The 24,014-nt window shown below is 50.4% G+C and overlaps 1 protein-coding gene across 1 annotated transcript in view; it reads right to left on the bottom strand.

Annotated features, from left to right (window-relative positions):
* Positions 1–2,625: 2,625 nt before the first annotated feature.
* The window catches only part of LOC144161609 (uncharacterized), a 31,950-nt gene continuing 10,561 nt past the window's right edge, over positions 2,626–24,014 (bottom strand). Inside the window, exons 7-15 of the mRNA XM_077692246.1 lie at positions 22,330–22,375; positions 22,145–22,264; positions 17,453–17,569; positions 16,666–16,746; positions 16,520–16,600; positions 15,009–15,186; positions 10,216–10,383; positions 4,904–5,038; positions 2,626–3,761 (exon numbers count right to left, since the gene is read on the bottom strand). Coding sequence (XP_077548372.1) covers positions 3,606–3,761; positions 4,904–5,038; positions 10,216–10,383; positions 15,009–15,186; positions 16,520–16,600; positions 16,666–16,746; positions 17,453–17,569; positions 22,145–22,264; positions 22,330–22,375 — 1,082 coding nt within the window. The 3' untranslated portion in view covers positions 2,626–3,605. The remainder of the gene's footprint in view (positions 3,762–4,903; positions 5,039–10,215; positions 10,384–15,008; positions 15,187–16,519; positions 16,601–16,665; positions 16,747–17,452; positions 17,570–22,144; positions 22,265–22,329; positions 22,376–24,014) is intronic.

Genomic DNA, 24,014 nt, shown 5'->3' with positions numbered 1-24,014 from the left:
ATGCTGTCGATGTACGTCGACGTTGAACATCAGACTTGGGACGAAGTCCTCCCGTATGTCACGTTTGCGTACAATACAGCGACGCAGGAAACTACGCAGATGACACCGTTCGAGCTTGTCTACGGAAGACGGCCGACTACGATGCTCGACGCCATGCTCCCGCATGTAGAAGACGACGACCTCAACGCCGACGTCCAAGGATACCTTTAACGTGCGGAGGAGGCCCGCCAGCTCGCTCGAGTTCGTATAACGGACCAGCAGCTGGTGGATGCCGGCCGCTACAACCTCCGACGCCGAGACGCCGAGTACCAACCAGGGGATCGTGTGTGGGTTGGGACTCCCATTCGACGACGCGGACTCAGTGAGAAGCTTCTGCGACGGTATTTCGGATCCTACCAGATTCTACGACGTGTTGGCCAATTAACCTACGAAGTGATCCCCAGTGGTGATTCCGGCACATCACGACGACGCACGCGACCCGAAGTCGTCCACGTGGTTCGCCTCAAACCGTACTTCGCAAGATGACGAACTCTTTGTTGTTGTTTTGTTGTGGCTGTTTGTTCGGACTGTCGTTTTATTTTAGCATCGGGTCGATGCACTCTTAGAGGGGGGGGGGGGTAATGCCGCGAACCATGTACGGGTGTGTTTATTTATTGTTTGTTTTTAAGGCCCGGCCGTGCCCGGCTCTGTTATCTGTGTCCCATGCGAAGCGCGTGTTCCATTCTTTATTTTTATGCCGCACGGGCTATCTCATTCAGATAAGCAGTGCTTCGCCCTAACGCCGCTAGCCCAGAATAATCTTCTGTGATCTACAATGTTCTGGATGTGAATCGACGGTTCCAGAAACTCTCGCGCCGAAAGATAAAAGCCTGCACAGCAGACGCCGCGGCATTCGATTCTGCGACGCTCGCCGACGCAAGTCACTTTGTTGACCGCTGCTTCGCCGCCTCTGTATTCTTTTGAGTTGTTAGGGGAGCACAAGTTCGCTCCAATAAACTTGTTTCTCCTTCAAGACAACTGCGTCGTCCTTGTCTTCGTGACAATATGAAAATTAAATAAAGCACGGTAGCCAGACGAGTGATCTGCTATTCTCAGGTGCAAGTTAAAAACGACAATAGCTCATGAGGTGTATCATTCCGCGTGTGGACGGACCCGGATGTAAACGCGCGCGCACGTTTTGAAATGAGACTGCCTTAATAGAAACACCGCCTTCTTTTTCAAATATAGTATCTTTTTAATCGCTGCAGGAATGAAAAAACAGACTAAACGCGAGAAATCACGGAAAAGACTCGGGTCACCGTCAAAATACTCGCAGTAAGGCACTTTTTACGCCACGGGGAGTAACAGCCGGCTGCGGTGATGAGGCACAGGGGCAACTTCCGTAGTCGTTAAGTTGTCCCCGAGTCTATTATAGCACGTCTTCTCCCGTGCTCAGCAGTTGTCTTATCCCAACGGAGACCAGCCTCTCTGAGTGCATTACATCGAGCGATCTTCGTGCCCGAGCAGGACTACAGCAGATGCTCGGCCTCCACCACAGCTGCCGGAGCCGAACACTTGGTATGGGTTCCCGGGTCTTCTGTGGCGAATACCCAAGTCTACGTAACTGAAGGTGTGAGGGCCACCCCAGGCCGAAGCCTCTGGAGAGGAACGTCTCCCACCCAGGAAAAGAATTTCCAAACGCTTCGCTGCACAGAGCAGCCACGCGACATGTCTGTTCGCGCGGTAGAGAGCGGTAATTTACCGTGGTTATTGGCTGTGCCCCATACCTACAGCAACCTCAAACATGCCAAATCGCCATTATTAACAATCAAAATGCCTACATTTGAGTATTAAAAAAAACATTACATTTAGAAAAAAAAACAATGCAAAAAAATTACACCATCTTCCCGTAGGGGAACCCTGAGTAGTATGCGAAGCGGCCATGGGGTCGACTGAAGTTCCCATTAGTTTTCAGATCGTCGTTTCCGTTGACGTTCAGCTTCGCGTGCCTGCGTTGTATCAGTGGCTTCTTGACGTAGAGTGAAGGGCATGAGGCACGTTCGTAGCACATGCTCCCGTCTCCGTTTGCAGCGGAGTGGGAAGAGCGCCACGTACCTCCCGTTGCGGCCAGAAAGTCGTGGGATCGAAACCGGGCGCCGCTTAACCATTTCTTTTTATAGTGGACTGCGCTGACGTCAGCCCAAACGCTGACGGGGCTGAAGAGACGTGCATGCGCAGTAGAGTGCGGACGGCGGACAACGACAGCGAGGGAGGGAGGGACACCGCCCGAGCATGCGATGCTTCGCATCTAAAACTAAGAAACAGACCTGGTGGGGCTCCAACCCAAGCCGTCAGCGTCAGTACTCTACATCAAAGCCACAGAGCCTGAAGAGTGGGCTTGTATTACAGACACTCAAAAGAATAGCGCGCGCAGTGACATCACACATGTCGCGTGGGTGCTCTGTGTAGCGAAGCGTTTCGAAGCGTGCCACCCGGAAAAGATTAGAGGGAACACACTCACACCTGCTCACTGGTTCCTCAAGACCATTGTGTAGCAGGTGCGGAGAGGGCCTATCCGTAACACACATCCTCTTCTTTATAGCAAGAGTGGTGCACAGTTAAACCTGGACGTAACGAACATCCACGTAACGAATTCCTGGATTAAACGAAGGTTTTCAATTCCTCATTGCCACCCCATTGAAGCCTATGTATTTCTGACCTCATGTGTGCGACGGCTAACCAGTACCCGCAGCTCGCGTTGAATGCGTGACGTCGTTTGGTCATAAGGCTCAACTTCAATATTCTTTCACGTTAGGCTTAGGGTCAAGCTCTCAGGTCTAACTGACGTGGCCAACCAGACAACCGATATGAGTAAGATGGATTTTTTTTTTAAATCATAATGCATCAGCGATGAATTCTGTTATCACGATAACGAAACAAAGCCTTCACTATGCATAGTGGGTCCCATGCAACGACATTTTCAGCGCATTCTCATGGCCAGATTACGAAACAGTTTGCTGATATAAAGCACACCACAAGTCAAAGGCTTTCGCAGTGTGTTATTATGAGCAGGCCGATAAGTTTTGCGTCCATTGTATATTTATATCTGTGCTCGCCAGTGCAAGCCACGGGCAGTGTAGCCACGGAATTCGCAACAGTAGCGTGGATCCAGAAGTTCCCACAGGATTCAAAGACCAGCGGAGGAACAGGTACGACCACAACTTGTCCTGGAATTGAGCATGATGTCAAATCCTATTCCAACGGTTTGCATGGACTAATAATACGTCGAAAAACTGAATAAAGAAGATATCTTGTCCATGCAGAAGTGTGCCAAAGATTGACATTTGGCTCACCTATTTTTAAGCACAGAGATAGCACTGAAGAGGAAATAAAAACGATCTGAAAATAATACCGCATATCGGTCACGGCGCCACCAAGAAGTAAACAAAGTGGGATCGATACTTTGGTGCGTAAAGTCTTGATCCAGCGTTGGAAACCACAGGTCCAAAGTAAAAACATTGTTGTGCGTACTGTAATAATTGCAGATCCGAGGTGCATTTTGCCCTCGAAAAAGGAAAATTATAGAAAGCTGGCCCAGACGACGAAGAGAACACAATTGAGGGCCCTCATGGGATTGTTCCGATGCGGGTGGTGTTGCCGAGGGCGTGAAGGGCGGCGCTATTCGGCACCGCAGAGTCTTGGAAGACAACAAGACCGATGGTGTTCATGGAGATGAACACGACGATGACGGTGGCACATTTCAGGAACACTCCGTACGCCACCTGCACAGCGATATAGCTTCACGGTCAAGATCCTGAAAGTGTATGTATGCAAAGCTGTGCGCACTAGGATCGTCGGTCGGCACTTAAAGGAGAGATCACAAAGCTTTAGTGGAGCCACTTTTCAGAGGTTAACGACGCCACATTTATTGAAGTGCGACTCACCTCGTCACCGTAGCTCCAGATTTACCTTCAGAAGTACATACCTCTATGAAACTTTATGACCCTTATTGGCGAATAAAGGTGTACAGTAGTTTCACTCGTTCGTTTGTCTAGAGACGGTGTTAGCACTCGTCTTAAAGGAGCAGTGACACGAAATTTCAAAGCTGAGATAACTATGTAAAATGCTTCATTTTTATCAGGAGATATCTCCCAGCAAGTTTCAACAGTAGCCGTTAAGTATAACGTGTTTTAAATCCATTTTAATCTCTGCCCACTCGAGAAAGCCCAGAGCGGGCCAGCGTGACATCATCTGCTACTTGCCCCAAACTGGTGACGTCGGGGCTCCCGTGACGTAACCGACCCGCATGCTGTGGTTGGCGCGCGCTGCTACACCGTGTGTACACTTCATGGTTTTGGGACTGACGTCATGCTTCCCGGGTGCGTGGTAGTGGTGAAGACCTCGTCCGGTCTGGGTGAGCGCGTGCGCTCGCGCGCGCGTCCAGACTGGCAGCGGTGCGACAAGAGTGGTGACGTCAGGTGCTACCTCCTGTCATGGCGGTCGCTCGGCGTTCGTTTTGTCGAAACTGGCACAAATAAACGACGCCGTAAATGATTGTGCACGCTGCGATCGACCGTCTAATGTGCCATTCTATGTTTAGTGGGTGAATAGGCACCCATAGCAGCGAAAAAAAAAACGTAAAACGAAAATTTAGTGTCAGTACTCCTTTTCAACATTCTGCACTGCAGCGGATCGCCCTATTTATGGCACGTGCGTGTGTGAGCGAGTGCTATAGTTACCCAAGCATAAACGTCTCCGTGGGAGATCCAGTGGGGGGGAGTAGTATAACTTCTCACTCAAAGAGTAGCCTGATCAAACCTATTTGCGCCATCCATACCCCCCTTCCCCAAGTCCCATGCACTGAGGTATAACGTATACCAGCCCCATCTACACCCTAATCCCAGAAGCAGTGCCCCTGACTCACCGACTGCGTGCATCTGATGTCGAGGTACTCGCGCATGACGAGCAGTGGCAGCGATACCGGTAGCACGACGTTGACGGAGGCTACCAGGCACACAGGGACCACGAAGAAGGATTTCGGCGTCTCCGTCACCACGGCCTGCGTTCCAACACGCGTGGCAGGGGTTACACAATGATCGGGAAATGTCACCGAGCTTCTCCTTGCTGAATTTTACACGAGGTTCACTTGCGCTAGAGCGGCTAGAAAGACGTGCTGCTTCATAGATTCGAAAAGAACTGATCTTACGAACAACAAAGCATCATACCGTGCTCGCACTCCTACGAGCTCACCCTTTTATTGTCGGGATAGGAAAAGACTTGCACCGGCCATGCAGTTCAGGGTTGTTAATGTGAGATCAGAAAAGGCGTCGTCAATGAAGTGGTATTTAACAGCAGAGCTGTTTAATCTTTAGCTTGGTCCGTCGGCGTTCACAAAAAACAAAATACCAAGAAAACAAATTATACCATCTTCCCACGTGGGAACCCTGAGGGGATGCAAAGCCGTGGAGTAGTAGCGTGTTAATTGGTTTTTAGAGTAAAGACACGTGTAGTAGCGTATTAAATGTCTTCTTTATTTATCGAGTCGTGAGGAACGTTTTGCGGCTTCTCGTTCTCGAAGCGAGGAATCCGCTGTTCGACGCTGGCGTTTCGAAGCGTTGTCACGTTGTCGAACGCCATCTCGATCAGCTACTCTCCGCTGGCGTTTGAAAGCGGCTTCTCGTTCTCGAAGCGAGGGATCCGCTGCTGGACGCTGACGTTTACGTTCGGCGTCGCGAGCTCTCCTCTGTGCAGCCTTGTTTTCGGAGGCACGAGACGAGCCGAGCGGCGAGGATGAGAGTGGCGTTATCACAGCTGGTTAGCACTCCTGGAGCGACAGTGTTGCTGGCGTCTTCCTGAGCCGGCAGGAGACGAGCCGAGCGGCGAAGACGAGAGCGGCGTTATAACAGCTGGCGTGGAGAGGGGTACTTGGAGGAGAGGTGCGGACGCCGGACGACGGAGGGTTGACTAAGACATGCTTTGCATCTAAAATACCCAGCGCATGCGAGTGCGCGCGTCGTGAGAAGCGCCCGGCGTCGCCAAGGCTTCCGCCACGTGAAAACGTCACAAAAATACCAAAAAAAAAATGGCCGCCGATCTGCTCCTTTGGTTGCAAATGTCGGCGAAAGGCGATAGTCGAATGGCGCCCCTGCAAAGTAAAGGCCTCCCTTCACTTTCCCGCTCACCTCTCATTCTGTTCCTTTCCCGTCTCGTTCCTCCCAAGATAACACGCTAGAGGTTTGCTCAAGTCCATTTAAATTTAACGCGTTCCACTGCTCCAAGTCGGCCGGGTGCCTCGATGCTAGTTCTGCCGTATACGGCGGAGGCGCGCGTGAATTGAGGCACCCTACTAGAACGTTTAAAGAACCACAGTGCTCTACTGCGGGAGCGTTCCAAGCGGTATCCCATCGAGTGGAACCTTTCGTTGCTATTGCCGTTTTACTTCTTAAATGACGCCAGGAGGTAGCGCTGGCAACAGCAGGCGACGGTTTTCTGCCGTTGATGTATTATTTTATTTGCTATCGCAAAAAACAAGCATTCATGTATTTTTAAATAAAGAAACACTAAATACCTCTTGTGTATTGATTTTCTGCCTTATATTTGCGTAATATCTTGATCTTGTTCAACAATCTTGACAAGTATAACACTGACACTGGACTTTGACGTTTGGTTTGGCTGTGAGTATATATGACTATTGCGCAAATATGATTTCACTTTGCCAGAGTGGCTGAATCGAGTTACAGACAGACAGACGGACAGACATACAGACAGACCAAAATTTCTGCGTTTAAGTAGCCCAAGAAGGACTATCGTCTTTAAAAATACTAAGTGCTCGGGAACATGCGCCTCGTCAGGACAGCCCGGCATCGACCAGCTCGACCTTCGAGAACTCTCGGGCCAGAGTTCGTGGCGTGATTTCTAGCGTGCTCTCCTTCTCGCCAGTTCACGTACATTCGCGCCTGCAATGTGGAGCACAGAAAAGCTCGCGCTACAGACGCCGAGTTTGCGAAGCAGGTTGACGCGTGTTCTAGCGCGCGCTAACGCGGTCCACTTTGGCAGATATGTGAAATCCTGCGGACGAAACGATCCGCGCCCATCAATCATGGAGAACTTTCAGAGGCAAGTTCAGAAATAAACGTGAGTTGCAATAGCCGTGTCTCCGACGAAGGGAGAGGGGCCGCCAGCTCTGCTCTTTCTCCAGCATTGCAGCACTAGTGCTGCGCCAAGGTTTTCTGTGTAACCTCCTAGGAGGAAGTTTCCCGTGCCGCGTTCGTCCATAAAAATACAAAGATTACTCCCATACACTCTCGAACACGCGAAAGCAAATGCAAAGAAAATGACCTTTGCAGCCCCCATACATGGCTCCCCCGCACACATACAGCCCACGAATAGCCCACATACATGGCTCGTCAGAATCCACTCGTGAAAATGGGCGCGGATGGGCTAGGTTTATGTGAAGAGACGGCGATTGCTCTCGCCTAAATGCGGCAAAAGAATTCGGAATGCTCCGCCAAAAAACGCGTGCTGCGGCGAATACGTAGCATACGGCATTAAGCGAAGAGCTCCATGAGCTTCATAAAGCTCGTGGATCTTCGTTTTGAAGGAGGTAGGAGATATTGTGCTGGAAAAGCTCTCAAAAAGTGTCCATAACCTGGAAAAACGCCAACATTATTCCGATTCATAAGACCGGAGATCCCAAGAATCTCAAGAATTACAGACCCATCAGCCTAGTCTCAGTTGTTTACAAGCTGTAAGCAGCATAGGTGACAGCCTCGACTCCCAACAACCCAGAGAGTAGGCTGGATGAAGGAGAGGGTACGCACCCATGGATAACATCCACGCCACCAATCAAGTGATAGAAAAATTGGCAGAGTACAATACACCTCTTTAAATGGCATTTATAGATTATGAGAAGGCGTTTGTTAACGTACTCACCGTAGCCGTACTAGAAGCACTAAAAGACCATGGATATATAGAGAGGGAGAAAACACTTCATTTGAGCACTAGTTGGGCTAACGACGAGTGGGGACCAGCGCTTGGAGGGTGCCGGTGACCTGAGCTGCTCGTTCAGCAAGTCCTTGCTGGACTTGCGGGTCCGAGCTGTTTAACGCCGCCTCCCAGTGCTCTTCAGAAGAGATGAGAGGGAATGAGTTGTTGCCAAATGATAATGATGAGTTGCCAAATGATATAAGAGACTGTTTCGGGGGTTCCACAGTCGGGGCATAGGGGAGAAGGAAATATTGAGGGATAAGTTGCATGTAATATATAGAGGAAACATACATAAGAGTTGTAGAAAACATATACGAGGAATGCAGGGGCAGGATAACCCGCCACAAGCAAAGCGATAAATTCTCAATCCGAAAGGGATTAAGACAGGGAGATACCATCTCGCCAAAACTATTCAAAGCATGTCTGGAGGGGTGTTTAGAAAGCTTGACTGAGAAAACACAGGACTAAGGATAAACGGGGCATACTTAAGCGGTTTGAGGTTTGTCGACGACATAGTTTTGCTAAGTGAGACTGCAGAACACCTGCAAACTATGCTTGGCGAAATACAATCAGAAAGCACGGCCATGGGGCTAAAAATAAATATGAATAAATCTAAAGTATTGAGGAATAAGCATGCCAAGAACGTCTTCTTCAGCTTAGGAAACGAAACACTAGAAGAAGTAAGAGAATATAACTACCTCGGGCAGGTGGTTAGTGCTGACCTATACCACGAGAGAGAAATCCGGTGCAGAATAGGAATGGGTTGAGGAGCGCTCGGCAAGCACTCCCAAATAAAGAAAAGTAAACTACCTCTGTTACTCAAAAGAAAAATCTTAACCAGTGCGTACTGCCGGTGATGACATACGGACCTGAAACTTTCCACTTTACTAAACAACTAGAAAGGAAACTTGGGTAGACTCAACGGGCCATGGAACGAATAATGTTAGGAATAACACTCAGGGACAGGAAACGAGCTACCTGGATCGGAGAGCAAACTAGAGTAGAAGATATCATACCTCAAATAAAGAAAAAGGTTAGCAGTGGCTTAGCTCGGCTATGCCAGGATATACGTAGCGTGAGCTAAGGTACAGCTGGTTATTCTTAGGTTTGCTCGTTGTCTAGGATTAGCTGATCATCATGCTTACTGATGCTAAAACGATTTCAAATTCAATCCAATCCAGTCCAGTCCAGTGAAGTCACTGCTCCCCGCTCAAACGCAGCACGGCTCTCCAGAAGCCAAGCGAAACGGCTATCAAGCGGCTGCGGCGCACCGTCAGACTTGGCTACTGCGCAACGGAGGCGCACAGCTGGGCACGCGCCGGCGCCAGTGCGTCTGCCGCGGCTATGACGTCACTCTTCTGGAATGCGCAGACCGGGGAATAGGTAGACCCAATTCTCTACAAACCCGTACTCCAATTGGATTGGATTTGATTGTATTGGATTGGATTCCCATTCCAAACCAACGCAACGCAATGCAATGCAATGCAATGCAATGCAATGCAATGCAATGCAATTCTCCTCGCGCTTGCGCAGCACGGCCCTTCAAGGTCCACGCGAAACTGCTCAACCTCGGGAAGTGTAGCTTACAAAAGAAAATTACTTGGTCTAGCCATGTAGTGAGACGAACCGACAACAGGTGGACAATTAGGGCAACAGAGTGGATACCAAGAAATATGTCTAGAAGAAGTGGGAGGCCAATAACATGATGGAGGGATGAAACGAAGAACTTCAGGGGCGAACTCTGGACTCGAGCAGCGCAGGACAGGAGTGGTTGGAGGTCAATGGGAGAGCCCTTCGTCCTGCAGTGGACCTGAGTAGGCTGACGATGATAATGGTGAGTACGATGATGATGAATATATGTGTCCCACACAATCATCTTAGATATCTCCCATATGCACACTCGCGCACATGCATGCAAAACACATCCGCAGGCATCTGGTTAATTTGCACCACACTGCATATTCAGCACTCATAGGCTTTGAGCCGCGGTTCTTCGAGGGTGAGAATTCCTTCAACCTCTCCGCAAAACGCCAGGCGACGAAGATTGGGATGATTATGATGGCGGTGATGCTGTATGACTACGCATGAAAAAATGTACGGCTAGGGCCAGACGTGTCTATCATAAAATAATTCGAACACGTATACTGCTTACGTTTTTCGAGCGGGAATGGCATCCTGACAATAGCTCAACCGAAAAAAAGAAGGCGCGTTTCTGTTTTTTTTTTTTTTTTTAAGTAATGGAGTGCTCACCACCCTGACGACGGTGGGCTCCATGAGCTGGGCGACCGAGTCGCTGACCACGACCTCAGACAGCACGGCGGCCAGGCTAAGCAGGATGAACTGGCTCGATTTGCTCGATCGGTTCGTCCAGAAGTGGTCGTCTATCTTGGCCAGCAGCTTCTCCACCAGGCGGTACTCCTGAACACAACAGTGTTCATCGAAACAGTACCAGGTGAGAACCAGCGTGCAAGAACTAGAATGACCACTACTCGCAACCAGTTGCCGTATTTAATGAGGTGAAGTATTTATAGATCGCAATAAAGAGTGTGCAGATATAATGTGTACAAAGGAGTAAGCATTCTTGCGGCACTTCTAGGTTTCGCCAACCTTTCTTTTCCTTTGTGGCATTGAAGGAACATCCCTCGCCGATTTCGTCCCCTAAAAAAACCAATCAAATCACCTGATCGGGAACGCCATCAAATCGCTGCTTCTGGTTTTAAGCGAAGCTTATTGTACAAATTAGGGACACCCCGTAGCATCCCTCCGACCTTCAAGCTCAACCAAGGTTGAGCAAGCACCTCGTGCGAATTCGCGACGCTGACAGAAGCGCAGTGTTGTACAGAACGGTGTTCTTAAAACTAGTTACTTTTGGGAGGAACGGAGGAACGCCACCGCTTCATTGAGAGTAGGTGGGACTGTAACGGTAACTAGTAACGTTTATGAAGGAACGACAGATGGAACGGCGTTCCTCCTCTAAACGTTCCATCCTACGATTTGGCTGTTTTTGAGGCCGAGGCTTTAGGGCGCGCTGAAGCTAGTACAAAAAAGCCACAGGCTGCTACTGTCAGCACAATGCTCGGGACGAAGCGAAGACAAGACAAACACAAGCGCTCGTCTTTGCTTCGTCCCGTTCATTGCGCTGCTTTCTACTCTGATAGTTATGTACCATCCAGCTCAAGCTTCGACTCTTCTGAGGCCACTACTGTGTTTATCTTCCTATAAGCTGCCAAGTTTCCCCGCCCTTCCGCAGAACGTGCTTCCTCGAAGGTGAAAGACAAACAATAACCACTCAGCGGGCCGCAGCCTGTCGGGCAGGTTGTACCGGGTGCGCACGGCCTTGTCGCTACGTCGGCTGCAGATGCGCATGAGACAGGTGCTTCGGCGCCCCTTTGATTCGTCTTCTGCCGTGGCCTCTTTTTTTGTGCATAAGAGTGGAATAAAAAAGCCAAGCGTGAGAAGACGTGCCTGTACCGTGTTCATCGTACACATGTTATCTGCAGTACAGGCAGCCGTGCCAGCCGAAGGGGCCGTACGAGGCTTCTCTGTTGTCTGTCAAGGGACGCCTGCAGGTCGCCGGCCTTGCGCTCACCACATGTAAAAACTGGGAGTCTAATTCTCAGCCTCAGATTTTTGAAATATTTCCTCTGCCTCCCAAAGCGAGGCGAGAGCTATCTGATCTCATGCGCAACAGCAACCACCCCTGAGAGCTGCAAGCCGAATCTGGCTTCGGACGTTGTATCGCCCTGCGGCACTGACGTGGCGGTCGAACGTGCCGCCGTAAACTTTCTCACGCACCTAGCGGACCATCGCTTTCGTGATGTGCCCACTTCCAGGTTTGCTTTGACGATTCGTTTTCGCATCTTGCTGGTAGCTATTCCGCCACCTTTCATTCGCATCATAGCAGTGCGACTTGTTACAGACCGGTTCCGACCAGTGCTTTAGCCGGGCACCGATGGCGAGCCGAGAGCGTGTACTCACGTAAAGTTACCAACCGTCCCAGATTATGCGGGACTGGCCCCACTTTTCATCCAGAGTCCCGCGCCGTCCCTGCCAAGACAGCTATAAGTCCCGGAATTGTTCCGGACCTCCCAGTTAGGAATTTGTAATTTGTTTGCGATTCAAAGCACGCTCAACAAGGCGCGTCATGCTCCGGAACACAGAGTTAGCGCCAATTTGTCCAAGCAGCGATTCAGGTAAAGCTGAAACTTCCATGTGAAGTGCGACAACATTTTCGATTGCATTCTGTAGCAAAGGCAATTGTTGCGTGAAGCATGTATCCAGATGAAGTGCCACTTCAAGAGGCCGCAACAATAAAGAAACAATAGATTTGTCTGGAAGATACTGCTCGCCGCGGTGGCTCAGTGGCTAAGGCGCTGCGCCGCTAAGCAGGAGGTCGCGGGTTCGATTCCCGGCCGCGGCGGCCGCTTTTCTGGTGGAGGCGAAAAGCAAAAGCGCCCGTGTGTACGAGATTCCGGCGCACGTTAAGGATCCCCAGGTGGTAAAAATTAACCCGGAGCCGTCCACTACGGCGTGCCTCATCGCCTGCGTTGCGTGGGCGCCTTAAACCTTACAGTCAACCGCCATAAACCAAGCTGTTTCGTTGCCTCCCTATGGATAGGGTGCGCTACCACAACCCCACCCCCTCCTCTGCCCCGACTTCCTTCATCGAAGAGTTGGTAACCCTAAGCTGGTGGCTGCTGCCGTGCGCGGAGTTCATCCGTTCCGACAGCGAGAAGCCGGAGGCCAAACGTATAAACTGCAGCGTAAAGTTACAGCAGACAAGGCTGCGGAAAAAAGGCAACCATGAACTCTCAATACGGCAGAGTAACACTCTGAATCTCTGTTGTTGACGCACTGGCTCCGATGATCGCGCGTGCGAAAATTTAAGGAGCAAACCACAACGGTCAAAGTTATGCGCACGGCACCACATAGTGCTCAACGGCCGTCAAACAAAATATGCACAAAACAACCACTGTCCGTGGACAGCGCGGGTAGTATGTTAGCACACGCCTACGAGCGCATGCGGAGGCCGTCTGCTGAGCCTGAGGGACTGAACGAACTTGTCCTGAAGTACAACACGGCAGTTTTTTTCAAGAGCTTTGTTGGTATGGCTCCTCAACATTGCCAACGAAGTGTCGACGAAAAGACGGGTTCGTCTGTCGGACACCAACATCGAGATGCAACCTTGGCCGAGTTAAAAAAAAATCTACTAAGTTGCGAATATGTATTCTGGACATTCTTCTTCCAATCATACTGTAATATTGAATAATTATTCATTACACGCCTATGTATTGTTCCTCTCGGTGGGGTTTCTTGTGCAAGACATTTATGTTCGTGCACGTGAGTAACTTTCTATTTGCACATCTGGAGCCAGTATCATGACTGCGCGTTTGAAGACCCAAGTGAAAAGCGGCATATGTGTTGCACCTGTAATCGAAGAGCACCACACTTGCAGTTAAAAATGTCTAGAATATGTTCGGTGGTCCCTGAAAAAAATGGTATAGGAGCGTTTCGTCGAATTCTTTTTATCTTTAGCTAATCTGCTGCCGGTGGTGTTCATATTCGTATAGTATACGTAGTTTTATGTGTGTGTTAAATTGCTCGCTTCACTTCGCCTCAGGATTATCCGACACCACATTTTACCTTAATAAATCAAATGTAACGTTAATGTAACGACACGTAACAACGTTAGAAGTGTAACTGGAACGCTTTCCATTCTCAATATAGGAAATTGTAATGGGAACTCGTTTCAAAATTGGGAAGGAACGAGGAACGAGCTTTCGTTCCTATTTTAGAGGGAGTAGTACAACACTGCAGAAGCGCCACCGACCACGCCGCGGCCACCGACTCAACTGATTCGCGCTGCCGACGGAACCGCCACCGAACGTGCTTCTACCTTCGGCCGAGGCAAACGAAGTTTCGTGGGCATGCGATAGCAGCTCGTTCCGTTTGCCGGCGCAGAGAAATACTTCGAAAATAACTTTGTGTGGGACAAATTCGGAACGGCATGCCATTGTATACCTTCTCTTCGCTTCGATTCCCATAAGCGCGGGATTCGTCAAAGTTTCCCAGACGCAGCTGCCTTTTAAAGCAAAGCTTTACTACTATCGTCCTGCGATTTCGTGGAGGATCCGCAAGGTGCCCTTTTGACCAGAGACACACCCCTCGCAGCGCATAGCGCGATTCGCCGGGCCCGCTGTCGGCGCTGCGCACAAGGCCCCGTTTAAGTCGTTTTGCGACTTACCGACGGTAGCCGCTACGGGAGCGAACGCTTATTGGCTGATCGGAAGCCGACCAAAACTGCCGCCTTCCACGCATGCGCCGCTTGGACCTCTCGGGATATGTGACTCATTTTGCGACGCGTTCACGTGAAAGAGGAACGCCGCGTTCGCCGAGATGAAAGCGAGGCTGGGCCTTCTCCCGTGAGCGTTGCACTGGACCGAACGACCTTGAGCCGTGGTCGGCAACTAAAGTTAACCTACGTTAACATCAAAGATTAATCAAGCGAAACCAAGACTCATCCAGACTAATCCAAGCTTTAGCTTTGCATATCCAAGGTTAGCTCAGCTAAGCCGCAAACATGTTTCGTTTTCCCAAATTTTTTTCTTTTCGTTTTTGGCTTTCACCACCTTGATGCGGCGACGTCGCTAATTTTGTACAGCCACCAATCATCATTTTAATCGTCATCGAATGTCGTAACAATATTATCAGTTAATCTCACTTTTTAAAATCAGCCACCCCTACAGCAGGCTTATGAGCAGTACAATAAAAAGGGCATACTCCATGCACAAACAGGTTTTTGTTCCGAAAAATCCGGCCATCTTAGGCAAACACAGCTTCGCTGTAAAAGTACGAGGGGCACACCTAGGGCGACATGGCGTGCTCCCACCATTATCACGAAACTCCACATGCTTACAAATATGCGCATATGCTTGTCGCGCCAATTGGCCATCGCGTGAATGTCTGTGCTGTGTATAGATCTATTCGCACCGCTTCGCTGCCAAATCAGTATCCTCGCGGTCAACACTATTATGCGCGTATACCTCGACGATGGCGGTGAGCGCCCTGACCGAGCCGAGCATGATGATGACGTTCCAGGGCAGGCGCGCCGCCATGGTGCGCCATGAGAGCAGGCGGCGGTACCAGCAGTGGCGCATCGTGGTCGCCGGCAGGACGCTCATCACCACCACGGACACGCCCAGCAGTGGACCCTCCAGGTGCCTGCGGGGGAGCGCGCGGCGGCTGCACGGTTTGCACTAGCTTCGCTAAATAAAGGCTTCTGGAGTATCGGCACTCTTTTCTCTCGTTATGTTCCCCTAGGATTTTCATTGGTCGGTCGGCAGCACGGGATATTTGTTTACATATGGGCCCAGCCATTTTATTTCTGAACGCCTCTCTCTCTCTCTCTGCTGCGCGGACGCTAGAGCGGCCGGTCGCAATCTGCCCGTCACAAACGGCGGCGGTTTCATTGGGAGAGATGGCGACGCTGCAAGCTAGAAACAAAATGGCCCACAGACGCTTCAAGGGGCACGAAGTAGCGGTACTCTTAAGCGTAGCTAATTTAGTGACGCTAGTGTGCACCCGTCGCCCTTGTGCGCAGAAGAGTCGCATTTCACAGGCTGCGGGTGGATGTATACACTGCGCTTTCATTCTACGGGGGCCGGCTGAAGTAAAAAGTGAACGATCCTCAGCTCTCACTAATGCGTAAGAATTGGAGGTAGCGAAGCTGTACGCAACAGCAGCGTGTTTCCTCTTTTTCGCCTCAAGGCGTTGTTTAAGCCTCGCCTCTGTACGAGGGACCGCAGCTGGATGTTCGTCTTCCTCTATTGCACGCGGTTCTGCGCCGCACGTGGCATCATGGCCTTCCCAGCCTTCCTTCGTGGCGCGCGCTTATCGCTGCGGCGGATGCCTCCTCGCCTTCTTCAGCCACGTCCCGCGCACGTCTCCTTTCCCTCCTCCCCCACCACTCCCCTGCCGCCCATTTCTCCCCGTTATCGGGCCCCTGCTCCGTGCCGGGCGCTTGCGGAAGGGGGTGTGGTTTGACCTCTAGCGCTCAAGGGCAAAACTGGTCACCCCGCGAAGACTGCCCGAGGTACAAAACGACAATAGGCTTTGGGGAATTGCTGTTCTATTTGCCCAGAGAGAGAGCAAAAATGTTCTTCTAAGGCGTCGACACTTGTGGCTGCTTTTCGTTAGCTGGCCATCGTATAAAGCCACAGTAAGACACGCTCAGTGGGCCGATTGTTGAGAATCCTGCAGCATCCACTGGGTTACACGCAGCTGGCGAAACCTTTTCAACCCCTTTACCGAAATTCTAAGAGAGCAGAGTTGAATCGAAGCAGTTCTTCCTGCCCGCAGAAAGCAACGCCGCACAACTGTCCCTCCGCCAGCAGGAAAGGCATCGCGCAGTGGCACAAAGACGCGAGACACCCACGGTGAGAAGCACCACGCTTCACCCACGGGCACTGCGCTGGGCATTTCGCACCGCTTTGTATGCAGGCATGAGACTTGAACGCTATCGAGCTTGGGTATAGATCGATAAAAGCGCTGTTACCTTTCAGGCTGGTGCACACTGTAGGCGCTGGAGACGATCGGAATCCCTACGAGCACGTAGAACAGCAAGGTCTCTTGCAGGCTGCGAAAGTGTCACGCTTTAAGGCTTTGATGCGTCTCTGAGGGGCAGCGGCAACAAGAACTCACGTCTGCCGCCTCATGTCCCGCTGAAGAGACAGGGCGCACTTGGACAGGTCCATCTGTGTTTGCTCGTTAATGTCCTCTTCGCTATAGAGACCAGAGTAGAAAAACAAGTAAGCAACTGAAGAGATGTCGTACATACGGATTGAAATCCTCCTCGTCTAAGCTTATTACACACTTCCATTCAAATTTTCGAGGTCTGTGTTGAGAACGCCAGCTCCAGCTGACTAGCTGTAAAATTGAGCGCCGATAAGAGCAAGAGCTGTATTTAAAGAAGCATTCAAATGACGGAAGAACGGGCGGGCTGAACAAGATAAATTTAACGGACAGATGGCAACAGCAATATTTATTTTTGTCTGCGTGGGGAGGCTGCAATATACAATTTTTTTTTGTTTCGAGCGTGGGCGGAAGTAACGGCCCTGTTTCAACCACGGGACTTTCAAGAGCAGTGCGGAATAGCGCAAACTAAAGCGCTTCATATCAGCCGCTACGGTCCAAAAGCAGGAGCTCATTCACAATATTGCCGGCGGTATAACCGCAGCATTTCAGGCGCATACATTACTGCCGATGAACGAGAACACCACTGAGAATCATACCAAATGGTACAATGAGGGAAAGCTATTGATCAATCAACTAAGAGACATCGGCTGGTAATGTTTGTACGCAATACCACTGGTATTTCAACGATTGCTGCAAGATTTTGACTTATTTTCTGAACTTGAGTCCATTACGTACTGAACTGAGTTCGGAACTCAGTACGTTCACTTAAGACGAATTCCTTGGGGAAGCCCACCTGGTGGCGATGGTGGTGCAGTAGATGCCTAGCCAGCATATAAGGCAGCAGATCAGTGCCACAGGCAATGCTACGGCCAGCCAGCTCCACCAGGTCACCGGGCAGTCGTTGTCGTGGCTGGATAAGGAAGACAGGACGCAAGCATCACGTATGCTGCCCTCTTTCCTTTGCAAATATATATTCCATCCCTATTTACACATTTTTTATGGCGAAAGCTAGCTTTCAGCGGGAAGCGGGGAAGCTGTTTCATGATAACACAATGCTGTGCGCGTATATGAAACACAGTGTATGGCTGGACGGCGAGTGCACGTTTCATGACGGAAGACGCGTTATGCGGGTCCCTCTTATGCAGGTCCCGCCTAAGGTGGATCAGGTGAGTCTTAAACGAGGCTTAAAAAGCATCGTGTACCGATACGAAAAGTTTTACAGTTTGATAAAAATGTTTCTAGTGGTCTAGTTTATTTCCTTCAGAAGTAAATCACTTCTTTACTCCATAAAAAATACACAAGAAACGCATTTTGGTTTGCTCCTTTTTCATTAGATGGCGCAAGCTGTATAGCAAGTAAGGGTCATTTTTTATTTCAGTAGAGCAGTGACATATCTCTACACTAAGCAAATAGGCCGTTGTGAAGATTATTATGTATTTGCAAAGCTTTTCGTATTGGTAGACGATGCTTTTTAAGTCCATGGGTCAGTCCCATAGGAACGCTAACAGGTGCGTCCCCCGGCCACTAGCTGCCAGCCATGGCAACTGCTGGCTGAGTTCATGTGCTTGTCGGACAATTAACACTGCATGTGCTCGTGAGAGGTCATGCAAGAATTAAGGGTTAGGTGGAGCGGTGGTCGCATGCGACGAGGCAATTGACATTTAGGGTGCCAGGAGCAATGGCGTGACTGCGCAACGTCCAACGGTCGCGAAAGGAGCAATAGGGCGGAAGACTACATCGAATTTCTTTCTCCGGCCTGGTCCAGCATGGTACAATCAGAAGATAAATGTTTAGGAACGCGATATGCGCGTTCCGGAAATGTGGTAACAGGAAGCAGCAACTACCCGAGAGTGTTAGCACTCCGTATGCTCCGTCGGTTCCGTTCCCACCGTGCTTATCGGAACCGCACTGGGCGCTTCCGCATTCGTTACAGATGGTGGGATTAGTTCTGCGGTCCGGCCCTCGCCATGCCAGCGCCGTCGTTACGGTGGGGAATGTCCTCCTCGCCGTGCCCGCGCGCATGCGCAGTAGGGTCAGGTACTGACGGTAAGCACGGAATGGACGGAGCATACGGAGTGCTAAAACTCTCTGTTGCGTTGGCAATAGAAGGATCACGTCGGGAAAAAGTGCCCGACGTCGTTCCGCGAAGAGTGAGGGCGCTAGAAGCGAGGAATAGGCAGGAGTAAGAGACGTGTGATTGATACAGATACAAGGGACGTGTACAGTCACAAACAATCGTAAGTGGGGAAGCGGTTGAGGTCAAACCGAGGTAGCGGCAATGCGTGGCGCTACCTCGAGCCACTGTTTGCCAACTTGCTCGAGAAATCGTTTGCACGGGCCTCGCCTCCATTTGTACGCGTCGATGTGTGGCGTAGAATGGAGTGCGAGGCGAATACAAAAGAGAACGGAATGGGAACGACGCTGGTGGAACCTGCAGGCTGCTAAACAACGAAAGCAGCGACAGGCAGCCAATGCCACGGCTGAGGCAGAAGGAGTAGGACGCAGAATGCGAAGAACGGTTGGGAGCGTACGCAGATATACGGGCGGTACGTAAACGGCATACGAGAAAGGCGGAGTTGCGTACTCCCGAAGATGGGGCAGATCATTAATTAATGTTCGCGAGACACAGAAATGCGATGCTCAGGCATTTTTGAAAGATCCACCAATGGGTCTTCGATTTAGCAAAGCGTGTCCATCGGGGCGATCCTGAAGTTTGCGAGACTAAGCAATTTACATGCTAAGGGTGTTAAGGAATTTCTAAGGATGCGCCAATGGACCTTGGATTTTTGTTGTTAGCAACGCATATGGGCGAGTTGTCAACAATTGACCACAGCCAACCTTTTTTAGAGAACCGACTATTTAGAGTTTGTTCCCTCGAGTGACTTGAAACGTATGTGTAGCCCGCAGACTAAGCTGCCGTTGAACACGGAACGGTCATGCAAACTTCACCACCAGCATTAAACTTCGTAAAGCTTCAGTTCAGTAAAGCTTGATGTCGGGGTAGTTGGTGTAACATGCTCTTGAAGGTAAGCTGCGCTTGTTATGACAATAGAGACGCACACAGGAGGAAAAACACTTTGACAAGAATGCGCCACCTTCTTGTCAGTGTTTTAGGGGCGAAGCTGCTTAAGGCGTGGGTCTGTCCATCCTCGACGTATGTATGTAGCCACCTCTAGTTTAGTTCTTGGATTGTTTACTAGATGGCGTGGCTACCTCTAGTTTAGTTCTTGGATTGTTTACTAGATGGTGGTACTTGTATATGATGAAAAGATGCGCTTGGATTGTTTACTAGATGGCGTGGCTACCTCTAGTTTAGTTCTTGGATTGTTTACTAGATGGCGGGGAGCGTTGTAATAAAATCCGTTCGCTGTTGGCGCGCGCTCGGAGTCGCCAGGCCTCTCAAGCTTGGACGTTCCTTGGTTTCCCTATAGGCGGCGTAAAAATCGACACCAACCTACAGCGGCAGTTTTCCTAATCAAGTCCACCAGACGGCGCAACCGAGAGGTTACTTTTGGTAGAGAATACAAAACATTCATTCCGTGACTCAGAGAGCCAACAAAGTTCGCTTACAATGTGTTGTTTAAAAAGATTATTAACAAGTTCCGCATCAAACATCTGTTGAGCAAAATGTACGCAACTTTTTACGAACAGCCGACTGGTGCACCACCTCGCTTGTGAATTCGCAACCACAAAGCCAAGCTAAGCCAAGCTGGATTGCGGTTAACTTATTCTCTGTGGTCTTGTCAAATCTAGTTTTCTTGAGTATTTCTGCGCTGTGAACATGCAGTAAGTGTGATACGTGCCACCGGGAAGGCTCAGCGACCCGCGTGAGCCTGTTGGAGCCCGTGTTAGCGGGGCCGCTGTACCGCCGCATCGACTTGTTGTGATGGCGCATCTAGGCCTATAGCCAGGCTGCGACTCCTCTTGCTATTGGCATCACTCTTCGTTTTACGGACTCGCCTCGGTCCAGACCTCGCCAAACGTACGTGTTGCTCCTCACGACGGATGCGCCCGTCTGAGCGTGCTCGCCACTACAAGTCTGTCTCGCGCGCTGTGCAGGGAGTTGGTTCCCACCACCTCGCTGAAGCATCGCCCCAAGGTATGCCGCCACATGTGCGCACCCCTTCCTGGCCGCCCGACAGTCACGTTGTGCCTCTTGCTCGCTGGAGACATTGCGATCAATCCCGGCCCCAAGCGCACGTCGTCACGTCCTACTTGCAGCCGCTGCGAAAAGGTTGTGCATGACAACGTCGCCGCTCTCCAATGTGATGGATGCGGAAGGTGGGCACATCGCACGTGCGAACTGATGACGCTCGCTGTATACCGCCGCCTTTCATCGTCGACTGAGTGCTGGTTGTGTGCCCTTCGTTCGAAATCTTAGCGCAAGTGAACGAGTTGTTATGGCAAAAAAAAAAAAAATGTCACGAAAGCGACTGCCCCTGTAAACTTGCAGATGTCAATAAACGATTTGTTCTCACTTGCTGCTCACTGTGGTCTGTGCCAGTAGAGGCCATCTGGTCACCTGGCGTAACATCACTAGCGCGGCGCAAGTAAACACGCGGCCAGCCAGCAACCAGCAGGAGCAGCGAGCCGGCGGCTGCCGTGCGAGAGCAGCCATGTTATTAAGGAGCTCAAGCGGCCTGTGCAAAAAGCATCCGCCATGTTTACAAAGCCTTGTTTCAGCGGCACCAAGCGGGCTCCCACCGTAGTTCACGACGCCGCCGCTACGATTTTTCTGGCACTACAGGCAAAGCTAGACCTTTGCTTCTCTAAAATCCTCCCTGTTCTGTGGAGTCGCCCGATGGATAAGGCTGCAGATGTGCGAGCCCGCGAGGCAGAAGCGCTCCGTGAAGCTGCGCGACGCTGCCGCCAAGATCCTGCCGTACGAGAGCGGAGGCCGAAGCGTGTCGTCTGGCTGCGCGACGACGCCGCCAAGATCCCAGCGTTCGAGAACGAGAGGCCCAAGCGTCACGGCAACGGGGCGAGGACCCTGCCGTACGCGAAGCGGCACGGCTGCGGCGCGCAGAGGATCTCCAAAACGTCAGAGAACGGGAAGCGGCGAGAAAGCGCGCGTATCGGCAGGCAGACCCCGATGCAGTGAGAGCTCGTGAGGCGTCTGCAAAACGCATCAGGCGAGCTCAGCCCCAAGGTGCCGACGCGCGGTTTAAGCGAGACTTTCTAGACGTTACGTTCGGACACAGATGTAGTGGGCGAACTTTCACTGAAGAGTCACGGTTTTACCGAAGATTTCCCCTCAGGAGCTTCGCCCACTCATCATCATTCACCCCGTGGATATGCTGTGAATTTTTTTTCTTCCCGTGTTGGTCTCTGTTATCATAACAAGCGCAGCTTACCTTCAAGAGCATTAAACAGTTAGATATGTTTTCTTTAGTTACCCAATATCTATCTGTTTCGCTGGAACACTTATGCTCTGTCGGCGTGAAAATGCCTATCGCACACGCGTTGTTGGTACGGTGGTCCTTACCACTCAAGGGCCAGGAGAACTGTCTTGCGCGTGGGCACTATGCTGAAGCTGATGATGCTGCCGAAAATGGCGGTGTACGCAGCTCCGGCGATGAAGGCAGGGCGTGCCGCCATGGTGAGTCTGCGCGAGTATAAGCACACCGCTCAATGGGAAAATCATGGAACATCAAAGCGACAATGACTTACGCTCGAAGGCGCATGCACGACGACTGCTGCTCCTCACCGGTGAGGCCTGAAACAGGGAAGTTGTGAGGCGTCCAGCGAAGCACTTTCGATTTTGTCAGCATACAAGGTAATGTGCAGGCAGCCATTCGAAGAAGCGTGACTTATACCTGAGCCGATTCCCCTACGACCTTACGCACAGTGTTTCTGCAACTGTGACAGCTGTTGGTATGCTGGTCATCTACAGGTCGCTAACTTGTCATAACCGAGTGAAAACAGGCCTGGCTGAAGCAAAACGCTTGCCACGTTTAAGACCTTAACTCACACAGTTACTGTGTGGTGGCCCTGGTGAAACCCTGGTCTCACGTGAGCGACTGTATTTTCAACGATCATCAATACCTTAAGGCTACCACAAAGAGAAAAAACTCCAATTCCATTTTATTTGATCCCATAAAAGGACTGACTAGACTTTGATTACTTGTTCAATGTCATGCCTGCACCAATGACGTTTTATCCAATAAGAGGATTGAAAATACTGACAGTTACAGGTTTCGGGCTAGACTACGTCAGCCGGGGCATCATATAGGGAACATACTAAAAACAGTTATCAAGTTTGGTTACCCCATTTTAGCATTCGAGTGGTGCGATCGGCCGCTACTAAAAAGGCACCCCCTTCATTCGCACAGTCCTATTTCCCGGCCGTAGATTTTTTTCCCGCGAAGCCAATCGCAGAATCGAGTCACTGCGAAGTCATACGGTGGCGAGAGGGAGTGCCAGTACTTCCCAAGTTTTCCTCATTAACCCGATCGTTTGAGATGGCGCTATAACTGGGATGGATATTTCTCGGGGTTAGAAGTCCCTTTAAAGAACTTGGCTTTAATTTTGTCCTTACGGTCGCTTTAAATCGACAAGAAAATTGATTGATTGATTGATTGATTGTGGGGTTTAACGCTCCGACGCTACACAGGCGATGAGGCGCGCCGTAGTGGAGGGCTCCGGATTAATTTTGACCACCTGGGGATCTTTAACGTGCGCCGAAATCTCGTACACACGGGTGTTTTTGCTTTTCGCCTCCATCAGAAAAGCGGCCGCCGCGGCCGGGAATCGAACCCGCGACCTTGTGCTCAGCAGCGCAACGCCTTAGCCACTGAGCCACCCCGGCGGTAGACAAGAAAATCAAACAAACTCGCACACCGTCAGAGGAAGACGTAGTTAAGGAAGGCAAAAAAAAAGAAATCTGGCTGCGTATATACATATATATGCTCACTTCGTTGCAAATGCCGTCGTCGAAAGACGACAGTCTCTCCCACTTCTGCCACTGTAAACTCCTTCGATCTCCCCCACCCACCTTTTAAGCTCTTCCTCTTTTTTTTTTTTTTTTGCCAAATACTGTTCAATTTTCTAGCGTTCCACTGCTCGGGCTATTGACTGGAACCTGCCCTTAATGTTGAACACGAAACACTGCCACGAGGTCGAACCACACATAATTGGATTAGAACACTGTGCGCACCAGTTGTGCGTTGATATTGCCTCAAATATGTCTAATGTTTTATAGAAAACAGTTGTTGACAAGCAGGAAGTATGCTTCCAGATTGTGTTTCAGAAAGACTTTTGTTTGTTAACTTATCGTTCAAGAATTCTATCTTTTGGCCGAATGTCTAAATTAAGGGACAGACAGACAGACAGACAGACAAATTTTTCGGGTTTAA

The sequence above is a fragment of the Haemaphysalis longicornis genome, unplaced genomic scaffold (assembly GCF_048455015.1).
Source record: "Haemaphysalis longicornis isolate Haplotype H1 unplaced genomic scaffold, Haemaphysalis longicornis Haplotype H1 scaffold_12, whole genome shotgun sequence".
Lineage (NCBI taxonomy): Eukaryota > Metazoa > Arthropoda > Arachnida > Ixodida > Ixodidae > Haemaphysalis > Haemaphysalis longicornis.
The sequence above is the reverse complement of the archived record's forward strand: the minus strand, read 5'-3'. Positions and strand labels throughout refer to the sequence as shown.